Genomic DNA, 12,933 nt, shown 5'->3' with positions numbered 1-12,933 from the left:
CCTTGAAATTCTCAATGAAAAGGAAGACACATTTGCTAGCCTTCCCTATGGCATCCCCAACAATAGCATATCTACTTGTTGAAAGCTGCGTGTTGCACAACCAGTCTCAGTCTATATCTTCTAGCACGTCTGCTGTCAAGGAGCAATTCTGCTCTCTGTCTTACTGAAAGCTTCCAACAGGATATGAAGACACAGTACAAGAACGCCCAGATGCCAGAGGCCTCAATTCAATAATATACTTAGACATATGTAAAACTCCAATCTTCTTTCTTAATATTATATCAAAGAAGCTTCAAAAAAAAAAAAAAAAGCAAATTAGGAACACCTGTAAGTGTCATGCTGAATCAGAGGAGGAAATTTATATTGAATAACTAGTTTAAAAGGCATAAGTGTTACCCATTAATTCTTTGTAGTACAGATTCAGATTTTACCAGTTAACTGAGAATAGAAACTGATTTACTACAACCAAGATGGGTAAAGTGTTCAGTAGGAATAGGAACGATGATCAGTTAAGCCATAAACTCTTCTAAAGGCAAAAGAGAATAGAAATTGATAGCCTGCCTCAATGGCTCAACACGTGAAAGACACAAAGAAGGAAAAATCGATTTATCAGTAAGATCATGGAGAAAAAATGATCAAACAGGAAAGAACATCTGGACCAGTGAGATAATTGCTTGCTAAAAAAACAGACTGGTATTTCATATGAGAGAGGAAAACATATTTCACGAGCAGTTGCAAATGAAGGATAAAGAAAACCCATTGCATGAGACCAAATATTAGTCTTGCATCCACAGAGAAGAATTAAGAGCAATTTTCAGAAAGAACTACTGCTATTCCATGTGATTATAGTGATAAAATAAATTATTTCTAGCCAGACAAGGATCTCATCATAGTTCAAATTCCCTGTGGTGTCATTTCATGTTATATTTGAGAAATTCCTCAATAAAAATGTCAAATAGAGAATGAGTCAGGTTCCCCTGAGGATGGTTTTGGACATTTTCCAGTACAAATTTTAGCCATGAAATCTTAACCAAACACCCCCTCCCAACAAATAAATAAACAAGAAATTTTGGTTCATTAGAAAGAAAGACAGAAATGTTGAAACAAGAACGCAGGAAAAAATACTTAACCTATCAGCCACAGTTGATATAACTAGTTGTGAATATTTCAAGTTTGCTATTTATAAAGAAGATTGTAATTATCATGCTATACTGACGTTACTAGAAAGACATCCAATGAAGGTTTAAAAAGAAATGTAAACACTATCAAGAAGAGATGGCTTAAGATTTTGTACAGACTGAAGTCAAAATCCTGACACAAGTCTTCTCCATTACAATCTGTTTTCTAGAGGTTCCTAGGTGGCCTGCAGGACTATCATTGAACTATCATTAGCTCCCATCCCTAGGCCTTCTATCTTAAATCACTAGACAAAGATTTCTGGTGATCTGTGTGTGAGAAATGCAGCCCAGGTCACTGAAAGAGCAATTCAGCTGTCTGAATATATGAGTCTGACACCATTTTAGATTCCTTATATTATCCCATCTGGCCACCAGCTCACACTCCAGATCTACAGCTGTAGATCCCATGTCACATCTGCCAGCTCCAGGGTGTTTTAAATGGCACAAGATACCTATTTTTAGGCAACCAAATTGCCCCCTAAGAGTTCTTGTTGTCTGGCTCCCTGTGTGCTGACAGAGCAGACCCCAACAGTAATGTCTGCAAGATCAAAATATGGGTGAGAAGTAGGTACAGTATAGTCTGATCTTGGTTCAGTCCCAGAAAATCTACTTCCATATAAGCGTATACACATCTGTGTTGCTGTATGAGAAGTTGGTTCAATCAGGGTTTTCAAAATCAACCTAAAGCGAATCTTACAGGCTCTTATATAAATTCATATGTTATGAAATACATATAATTCTTGTATAAATGGAAATGACAATTCTATGCAAGAATACCCAATGTTAAGTACCCACTTAATCTACTTAATCTGTTTACAGACTCAATTTCAGCATGCTGATCAAACATTACATGCCATTTAGGGGTGTAATGTTTTGGGGGCATGGTTTGGGGTAGAAAGGACCTTAAAGACCACCTGGTTCCAACACCCCTGCCATGCACAGGGACATCTCCCCCCAGATCAGCTTTCTCAAAGCCCCATCCAGCCTGGCCTTGAATACTTCAGGGATGGGGCATCCACAGCTTCTCTGGGCAGCCTGTGCCAGTGCATCACCACCCTCAGAGTAAAGAATTTCTTCCCAATATCTAATTTAAATATACCCTCTTTCAATTTAAGGCTATTACTTCTTGTCCTATCACTATACCCCTTGACAAAGAGTCCCTCCCCAGGTTTCCTCTAGGTACCCTTTAGGTACTGGAAAGCTGCTGTAAGGTTTCCCCATAGCCTTCTCTTCTCCAGGCTGAACAACCCCAGCTCCCTCAGCCTTTCTTCACAGGAGAGGTGCTCCAGCTCTCTGATTATCCTCGTGGCCCTCCTCTGAACTCACTCCAACACGTCCATGTCTTTCTTGTGCTGGGGGCCCCAAAGCTGAATGCAGTGCTCCAGGTGGGGTCTCATGAGAGCAGTGCAGAGGGGAAGAATCACTTCCCTCACCCTGCTGGCCACGCTGCTTTTCATGCACCCCAGGATATGGTTGGCTTTCCAGGCTGCAAGCACGCATTACTGGCTCATGACAAGCTTTTTATCCACCAATATCCCCAAGTCCTTCTCTGTAGGGCTGCTCTCTATCCACTCATTGCCCAGACTGTATTCATGTTTGGGATTGCCTTGACTTAGGTGCAGGTGCCCTGCACTTGGCCTTGTTGAACCACATCTTGTTCGCACAGGCCACCTCCCAATCCTGTCACAGTCCCTCTGGGTGTCATCCCTTCCCTCCAGTGTATCAACCACACCTCTCAGTTTGGTGTCATCCACAAACTTGCAAAGGATGCACTCAATCACACCATCCATATTGCCGACACGTTAAATAGTACTGGTCTCTATCCAGACCCCTGAGGAACACCACTTGCCACTGGTCTCCACTTGGACATTGAGATGTTGACTGCAACTCTTTCAGGACAACCATTCAGCCAATTCCTTTTCCACCAAGTGGTCCATCCATGTCTCTCCAATTTGGAGACAAGGATGTCATGTGGGACAATGTCAAATGCTTTGCACGAGTCCATATCAAAGACCATTCATTAGTTGCGAATATTCAATTTGCATTTGAGGAACAAACTTCCCCAGTCTGGTCCCAAAATTAAAAGGCAATTGTGACCTCTTTTAGTGTCCTAAAGTTACACAGTGGGAGACAGCGAGCCCTTTGCTATCATTCCCACTCACTGTCTGTTCACTGCATCTCTTCTGGAGGCAACATGGTTCCTAACATTTTGGAAGTAATACAAAATGGCAGCTCAGAGAAACATGAATACGGGCAGACACTGATTCTGACAAACCTGTAAGATCTCTTGGCAAGCTTTGGAACAATACTTGGAACCAGAGCCACCTGTTAAACACAGTGGCTTATATTATTTTAGGCCTTTTCTGCCAAAACTGTCTGAATAGAAATCTATGAAAAGAAAATTAGAAACCTATCTCTGTAAACCTGTATATTTCACGATCAGAGAGCAACAACACAGACAGCATGGGTCCAAGATAATCCCACAGATCTCCTGAAGGGTTCATCTTTTCTCAGGTACCTCCCTTTTCCTGTTCATAATTGCAAATATACATTGCCCTATTTCTGTAGGAATCACTTGGAAACAAAGTTAGTAATAGCAAGCTGTTCGAAACAACATACTTGCACATTTATTAGAATCCCAGGTAGCTGAAATATTTGATTGGGTTCTGTTCAATTAAGAGATATTCGTGAACAATAGCATAAACAGTTTTTCTTTCATTTTCAAATGAATAGCTGACTGCTCTTTGTTTAAGAAATACCACTTGCACAGTTAATCATTTGACCACCTCAGGTTGAGGCAAATAAATATATTTTAGTCTGTTCTATGATAAACGAAATTTGGAAGTTTGAGTCAAAAACCTGTCAATGGTCAGGATGTATAATCCATCTGAACAAATATACTCAGTTTGAAAATGAACCAAGTAGGAAATACATCTACTGAAAAGCTAACCAAAACCCTGCTCAGAAATTCTAGTTGTTCTATAGCTTCAGTGAGTGCAGGCTGGTGTTACTATACATTATGATTTCTCGTTCAGTACCTGATTTTTTGATTTTTCTTGCAAAGAACCCCAGCTTTACCATAGTAAAGATGTTGCGTGACACAGATGAAATATCCCTTTTCTTCACTGTATAATGGACATCAATTTGAAATGAATTTGGTACTGCATCTAACAACGGTTGTTGCATTTATATTGGGAGTATTGAGAAAGACAATATTGAGAAAGTCCTATGCACTGTGACATAACTAGAATGACTGTCAGCAGGTATGGGAAACTGGATGTAGCAGTCAAAGTTTGTTTCCAGGTAATTGGTGTGATGAAATTAAAACATAAAACACAAACTTTGTTTTCAGTATATAGGATAAAGCTCACCTATTTAAAACAGAGCAATGGACATAAATCAAAATCACAGATCCCCAAATCCTAAGACTGCCGATACAACTAAGATCCTGCTCTGAACCTGTTTTTGTAGAGTTAGTGGACTGTGCCCATTTCCTTTGTAAACATCTATTACTGATAACTATTCTTCTGCCCTGTTCTATTGTCCAAGTATTCCTTCATCACAGCTGCACTTTTAACATTCAGCATCTGTTCATACAGCATGTTCTGGAAACCTTTTACCCTAAAAAGGGGGAAAAGGGGAAGGGAAAACTTTAAACTTATGACTGGAATTACAGAACTTGGAAGATATAGGCAAAATATGTATGTGTTGTAGGGCAGATTACTTTTCTTAAAAAAGAAGTCCAAACATCCAGAACAAGCCTTGCTTAAATGAAAAAAAAAAAACAACCCTGACCTCCAGTGTTAGAGATGGACAAACTGATTAGAGTATGTTAGGATGATGAGTGCCAACTTTAATGGTCTGGTCTAGACCACACTGGAGTCAATAGAAACACTTCAACTTATTCAGTGGGATCTGGATCAGGTCATCATCGAAAACATGTACGAGCTGACAAAATGCTGCCAGTACATCAGGCTTTCTTACCACAGTCATGAAATGAAACTTCCTTGCCAGCATTCACTACTTACCAAGACAGTTGTGGCCATCATGGGCTAACATGAACCCATCGTAGCAGGTACATCTGTAGTTGCCTGGAATGTTGATGCACTCATGGACGCAGCCTCCATTGTAGAAGTCATTTTCACACTCATCAATATCTAAAACACAAAAGGAGGATAAAGAAGTTTTTGGAAATAGAGAACCCTATGAATACAAGAAAATTCTCCAGCCAAGCATGATCTTTGAATATATGCATGCTCCTAATCATTCTATACACTTATATTGCATATTCCATCCAATAGATGGCTCAGGGAATTATGGGCAGATTATATGAGGATCATATGAGACTGAAATTCAGCAAGCTTATGCCTAGAACACTCCTTCCCAAATTAACTGTAGTATGACCACAGGAAACAATGATACGTTTTCAGAAAATTTTCAAGTGATTTTGGTATATTTTTATATTTAAAATGTACTTTTCATTTTCTGTTTAAAATAATCAAGCAGACAATGAGTTAAACCATACTATTAATACAGTGTAATAGATAAAAGTATGCCTTCTTTAACCAGAAAGTCTTCTCAGCACAAGGATGACTTGATATATTCCTGACAACACATAAAGCTGTTTTTCTGTGCAATAAATCTTGAAAGATACCATTTCTGAAATAGCTGTCACAGTCTGCTGAGCTCTGTGAAGTTGCTCTTGATAACACAGTACAGTTTTGTCCGTCTCTTTCCCTTTCCCCAAAAAGAGAAGCCCTGTTATAATTTTCTCTATTATTTCACATATGACAGTGACAACAAAATTTAAAGTTTTATTCTTAGAAAGTATGTTATTCTTAGAAATTATGTTAGAATTACTGTTAATTATGTTTTGTACACTGGCATGCAACTGGAAAACCACCATGAATGACAAGAGATATTAATTCTATTTCAACTGCAACCAATTCTATTATGATCTTCCCTGACTCATATTAAAAAAAAAAAAAAAAATCACTTCTTCACTCATTCTAGAAAGTGCAAACTTTCTTCTTTTTACAGATTGTATCTTGACTTACAGATGGGATGTCAGCATTATAATTGCTGCTGTGAATCAGTGGCGCACATCAACCAACTAAAAATACACAAATAATTACAGTCTCATAACTTGATAACTGTCAGCTCTAAATCTGTGGTGTGCTAAACCAAAGTCCCCACCTACTGTCCCTAAGTTACATAGTGCATGATATACTGATAAAGACATCTTCAGAAAATAATCTGTTGGTACATTAAAGCTATCCTGCCTGTACATTTCAAATGTGCCTTCCATTGCAGAGGTGGTGGATGGCATACTTTGATATTAGGATCACACAGACTCTCTCTCTTTTTTTTTTTTTAAACTTTCAAAACTATCACCAGAAAAGCTTAGCTACCTGGTATCATACTCAGAAACAATCCCAAAACAGCATGGTAGTCTGGGAAAAACAGATTCTTCTGAAAAGAGAGCAGAGACTCAGTCGTTCACTGGCACTTCAAGCATTTCTGCCCTTGGTCTAAATCTAAGGTTGTGTACCTCCTAGCACAATCCTTTGAGATGTTTGATTTGGCAGAGCAGGCCCCCTCCAACCTTCTTTGTAGGTCCTCCCCCTCAGGTCTGCCTGCCCCAGAAACCTCCCCAAACCTCAGAATAGCCTATGTCCCTGTCCACTTCCATCCAACAGCTTTGAAGCCCTCCTTCTGCAATCTCCTCAGCAGTTCAAAATGGGAATGACTAATTTAACTCTATTTGCAAAAACAGTTAGCTTTTTTTGTAACTCAGAGTTCAGCACAACAAAAATGCTGGAAAAAAGAAGGTGGAGAAAGGATCTTAATAAAAATAATACCTACTGATGAAAAGTAAACTTCCTAGTCTTTGAACCACTCATCTGTTTTGAAAAATTCCCATATTTCACTAAGTACTTTCATCCATTAGCTTTATCAATGCCTAGTCAGCGCAGTCTGTGGGTGTGCTCTGCCTCCCAGAGCCCAGTATGACAACAAAAAGCATCATTTGTGATTTTTCCTGACAACACTAACCAGTAAATCAGTAACTGCTTATTGGGGCCATTCCGAACACAGCTGCACTACAGTAATGCAAAGTCCCACAGATGCTCTCCTGTCTTTATAGCCCAGTAAATCTGGGTACACATTTCTAGAGAATTCTAATGAGCTCTCCACTTAATAAATATTTGCACGGTTACTTAACCACTCATGAATATTGTTAAAAGCTTCCTATCATTCGAGGGCTACAAGGATAAAATCAGAGACCTACAGTAATGTCATGCTTTAAATGGGCCAAGTCAATAACTGAAAAGCACATAACAGGACTTTGGTGTCAGGTGTGTACTTTAGTACGCTCCCGGGAAAAAAGATAACTTCATTTTAAGATTTGTTCTTAACTTTCATCCAGCACCCAGTTTTGTCTGAAGAGGAAATTCAGAAGACAGTGTGATCAGTTGTTACGTTACTCAGCATCAGACTGCAATGCACTGATCAATCCACTTCCTTTTTTCAAACAATGAAGTAAGACTATCTGTTTAAGCAAGCAACAGAAGAGCCTTACAAAGGGACAAAAATCAAAGAAACAAAGCCTTTTGAATGCTTACCCTTTATATAATACTGATTTCTACAAAGCTGTACTGTGATTAGAGGCACAAGGTGCTGATGTAACACGAATACTTAAGTTCCAGAAAGGGTAATCTAGCAGATACATAAACCAGAAAAACAATGAAAGGAAAACATTTTTTTCATCTTTTTCTCTCATGAAGTTCCTGTTATGTTAATTTTTGCCAAAGGATTAGAGGATTACTTTTTGTACCCCAACAACTGTACAAAACTAGGAGTGAAGCCAAACACTCTGCCTATTTTTAAGAGACATGATGTGCGACTTCTTTTTTTTTCCCTGCTGTTTCTTCCCCCTCTGAAAACACAATTTTATTTCAGAGACATCATCTATTGGCTGAGTGGAATTGCTATCTCCAGTACTTCTAGTAAAAAACCAAGAGGATAAGACTGGTGATTTCAACACTTCAAAAAATATATATACATATTATCACAAAACCAAACCAAAGCCAAAAACCCTCAAAGTTGAAAGGTTAAACTTCTTTCAAGTTCCAACTGCACCAAGAGAAATGCAGACATAGTGCCTGCAAACAATGCAAACACTACTCTATCTTCTCATATCCTTGAAAAGGGACATTCTTTAAAGAATGCATTAATGAAAGTGTTGGACAACTGTAATTTACAGGCAGAATATTACATGTGACATGGCAGGATATGGCTTCCTCAGTTAGCCTAATACAGCAATAAAAGAATAGAAATGCATTCAAAAATACAAACACTACAGGCTTGCTCTTAATCTGTTGTAAAACTCAAAATTCCCACGGGCCAGCTATGTTTGCTTCCTTCTGTTTAGGTCATATCCTATTATTTTTTTTTCCCTGTAGTTGATAGAACTGGTTGTTAATCAGATTGTTGGCTCCAAACAGCTCTAACTCAGAAAGTTAACTTTTCTACTAATTTAGTACCTTCAACTATCCTTACAATTTTTTTTAGTGTTTGGTTTAATATTGTCATTCACTGTGAAGGAATTGCCATAACACAAAACCAAAACAAGCAGGTACATGCAATGTTGAATTAGCAAGGTTTACTGCAATCCAGCTCTCAGTGGGAAGCCTACGGTTGTATCTGTATTGGCCAAATATTGATTTTTGTATCTACATTGGCAAAATATAGGCAAAAAAAAGTTTTTACTCCAAGTAATTCCAGCTGTGCAGACAGGCAACTCATGGGGTAGCTGGTGAAGAAAATGCCAGAATAGGTTCCCTTAAAAAAGTATTGTAGTTTTCCCTCCAGAACGAATTCATTTTATATGGTATTACGCTGGCAGCAATTATTGAAGCTCTGGAAAAAAAACTAAATACAACAAAACGGTTAAGGCAGCATAGAGCCATTTATAATAATGATACAGTCTGCTAAGAACCTATTTATGCTTACTGCATTTAAATAAGACAGCAACTCCCAAGGCCAGAGCTGGATGTGTACAACCACATTTTCAGTTGCCAGTGAGCTAAGTTCTGATCGTCCCTTTCTGGAACTGGTTTAGGAAATCTTGAAAATCCACTACTTGTTTCAAAAGTTTTAAAAGATAACATTATTGGGAGAAAAAAAAAAAAAAAGGATAAAAAGAAACTTGCTTACCTGGGGGTACAACTAACTGTATAGGTTCATCTGTCTCACAAGATGAAAGAAGCTTGTATACTACAGTGTAAGTCCTTCTGGAAAGCAGAGGTGAATCTTTTTGTTACAACCTGGAACTCTCTTTCAGCAGCCCTAAGGAATGCAGCAATGTCATACAATGCTATTGTCCTCCTCCATCAACTTGCTGCTTAAAGGGTACATAAAGTACAAGCCTAATTATTATATAAGCATCCAATAACTTTTTAAAATTCTAGACAGTTATCTGAGAAAATCTTAGCATTTGATAACATAAGGAAGTGCTGTAATTTGCAATCACTGAATTTGAGTCATAGGAAGAGAATCTGAAGTTGTCTTCTTTACGTGACTTAATTCTTTTTAGTCTGGCAGAACCTGTATCCATCTTATACAGACTGACTCTTCTTTCATTATTACTGCTGAGACTCTCAGCAGCCCAGAAATTTGTTTTATTTGTGTATTCTGCAGCAAAGGGATAGCACCCTCAGAAGTCTCATGAAGTCACTGTGATTTATAAGCCTCCAGAGAAGCAGATCTGCCAGGAGCATATACAACTTGGCTAAGAAATGTTCAAAATAAAACAAGAACTGATCTCTTCTGCTTCCAGCTTTCTGGTTTCAGCACAGTATAAGACATCACTATGTAATAACTAATGTCCAAAATACAAAACAAACTATAAAACAGACTGAAGAAATGCTTGTTCCCATTTTGTCTAAACAGTTTCAGCGTGCTATCATGAAATTTGCTGTGCACTAACCATCCTTTCCAAGCAGAAGGCTGCAGAGACATTATCTTAGGAAAGTATAAAATCCACCTCCAGCAAAATCCATTCCGAGTCTTCATGAAACCAGTTGCCACTCATCACATCCTCAAATGTCCAAAAATCCTTACAGCACATACAAGAAAATGTATTTGTCAGCACAGCTACAGATCATTGTGGGCAAAGCCACTGAAATCAAAGGAAACCTGTGTGTGGAGTTGACACATTTTGGATCAGTGTCACAGCTGAACTGTCAAAGATGCCTTATGGCTATTAACATGCAAGAGCAAGAACAGCTGAGCCCTGAAAGTCAATGAGCCAAATTCAGCTTTTAGTGTTGAATTTCACAGATTTCTACAGAAAATTGGGAAGTGTGCATTGTAACAACCTTTGTCTTGGCATCTATCAAGGACAGCAGAACTTCAAAATAGGAGTAGGATTGGGTAAAATATGGGTTCATTTGAAAGTACTTCTAGACTACTAACGTAAGGGAAAATCTGGAGTTAATTTAGTAAACACAAATTATAATTGACTTTGAAAGAAATAATTTATGTGCTTGGACATTTTAAAATAAATAGCCAAAGGAAGCTGTCTGCCCTCATCAATTTCTTCTAAACTAAAGAGTCATGAACAAAACTAAGCATACAGGTATATTACACAGATGTGGGGTATTTCCTAAAGCAGTTGGATCTATAAAACAACTAGAAAAATAAATATTAAATTCTTTTGTAAGTGTGCAATGGACAAATCTACATATTTATTCAGTATCTAAAGAAAAAGATATTTCTGTTTTCATCTTTATCTGTTAATCTAGCTGCTTTAAACAAAACACTGCCAAGGGGCATTATGGAGACGTTAAATAACATTGTCTTTAAAGACTTGCCAAAGGAACCGTGTTTTTACCTTCATGCTCCATGAGGGGTTGCTGCTAGCCCTTGTTTCACCTACAGAAGCCAGAGCATACCACTTGCAGAATTGTGTATTATCAGTAGTTTTGCGCATATTGGCCTGTTTCTCCAGAACTGGTATGCAGCAAAGGACATTGCAAAATGCTGGAACACTTATTTCCATGTGGTAACATTTTGCACTTTTATGGCTTCTCTCTTAAAAGGCCTTAAAGAATTTTTACTGATTCATTACTGAGTTTGGTCACTGTTCCTCCCAGAACTAATGCAGCATCTTCATGAAAAAAAAAAAAAGAAAAAAAAAGTCCCATACTAGCTTCCAGTTCTTATACAATTAAGAATAAAGCTACAGTGTGAACAGAGCTTTTTTCATACGATTGGGAAAGAAGTGACTTTGTAATATCTAAAGGTGAAATGCCCTGGGGTGAAATCCCAACCCTACAAAAGTCAAGAGGCATTTTCGGCATGGGTTTTGTGGAGCCAGGATAACATTTTTTCTGGGATGTATGGTAAAGAGATGCCAGAGACAGGATCAGCAATTAAATTTCTTGTTCCCACTTACAAATTCAGAATAAGAAGCAGTGTAGCATCAACACTGTTACATTACTTTTAAGGAATCAGGCAGAAATGTAGTAACATGCCAACTGACAAGAATACGAACAAAGCCCTGGATCATAATCAGATCAACATCTGATATATTTTCATGGCTTTTGCAGTCCCCAAATCTAGTCATTAAAAAGAATAAAGCCACATTATTCCCACATGGGAATATTTATATATACTCTGTTTCTTTGGCAGATTCTACATTTAATATACTTTCAGGAGTAACACACACCCTGGATAACCTGAACTTCTTAAGGTATTTGTATTTCCCATACTGAGTTGCACTTTCCTGCCAGAAAAAAGGCTCACACAAGTTAAAGACTGTTTTGGTTAAGCGCAGCCCAAATTTGCTAGAAGTTCAGCTCTCTTTGGAAAGCATTCAACCAGAACAAGACAACTAAAATGATAAGATTTCCAAGGAGTTCAGCATCAGCAAATTTCCACATGTTCAAAAATACTTGAAGCCTTTCAGTGTTCTGCTTTTAACATTTCCAAGAGTTGACCCAGCTAGATGATTGAAGAATCAACTGGTAAAACGTTACCAATTCCTCTCAATATGACCTGCTGATACTCTGCTTCCCTCTGTGACTTTTGTGATGGATGAATTTTGCACCATATTCCAAGTCCAAATTTTATGAAGAAAATACTGACATAACAAGAAACTGATTCATTTATTTTCTTTCTACTCCAAACAAACCCTTGACCTCCATTTCACAATGAAGTCCATTTCCAAAAACCCCTCACCACGAAAAACTTCCTAGGTCACTTTTTCTGTAAGAGAAAACAAATTCAAATTTATCATTTGTCACATCTGGAAACAAATCTGGCTCCTTCTGATATATACATATATTTTAAATACTCAAAAATGCTAACATCTTTATTCTTTAGATGTTGTGACCTTGGAAACATTATGATCTAATGAATCAAAGAAGAACACACTGCAGTTTTTATGGCTTTCAAGTTGTCATGATATTTTCAAGGCGCTTGTGCCCAAGAAAACTGTAAAATTTGATAGCCATTAGGACTACTCCGAGAGCCAAGGTGAAGGGTGAGCAGTATGGGAATGGGGTAAAACCAGAAAATACAGTCTAAGGTTTCTCAGTGGAGAAAGAAAAGAGTAGAATAGGTACAATAGGTTGTTTAGTATGAGGGTTTCTTGTAGTTTAAATCCCTCAACAGCCCTTCTACTAAGGGCACTGTCCTTCCAGTGTTTTCCATGTTAGCACATCCCTGAAAAAACAAACAAACAAAAAAA

At 38.0% G+C, this 12,933-nt stretch overlaps 1 protein-coding gene across 15 annotated transcripts in view; it reads right to left on the bottom strand.

The window, feature by feature from the left end:
• Positions 1–12,933, bottom strand: part of SCUBE1 (signal peptide, CUB domain and EGF like domain containing 1) — a 243,929-nt gene that overhangs the window by 176,283 nt on the left and 54,713 nt on the right. For all 15 annotated transcript variants that reach the window (XR_014578059.1, XM_083820003.1, XM_083820015.1 and 12 more), the window contains one exon: positions 5,207–5,335. Coding sequence is in view for 14 of the 15 variants with exons in the window: in XM_083820003.1 (XP_083676129.1) it covers positions 5,207–5,335 (129 nt within the window). In the remaining variant the exon portion in view is untranslated. The remainder of the gene's footprint in view (positions 1–5,206; positions 5,336–12,933) is intronic.

The sequence above is a fragment of the Anser anser genome (assembly GCF_964211835.1).
Source record: "Anser anser genome assembly, chromosome: 1".
Taxonomy (NCBI): Eukaryota; Metazoa; Chordata; class Aves; order Anseriformes; family Anatidae; genus Anser; species Anser anser.
The sequence above is the reverse complement of the archived record's forward strand: the minus strand, read 5'-3'. Positions and strand labels throughout refer to the sequence as shown.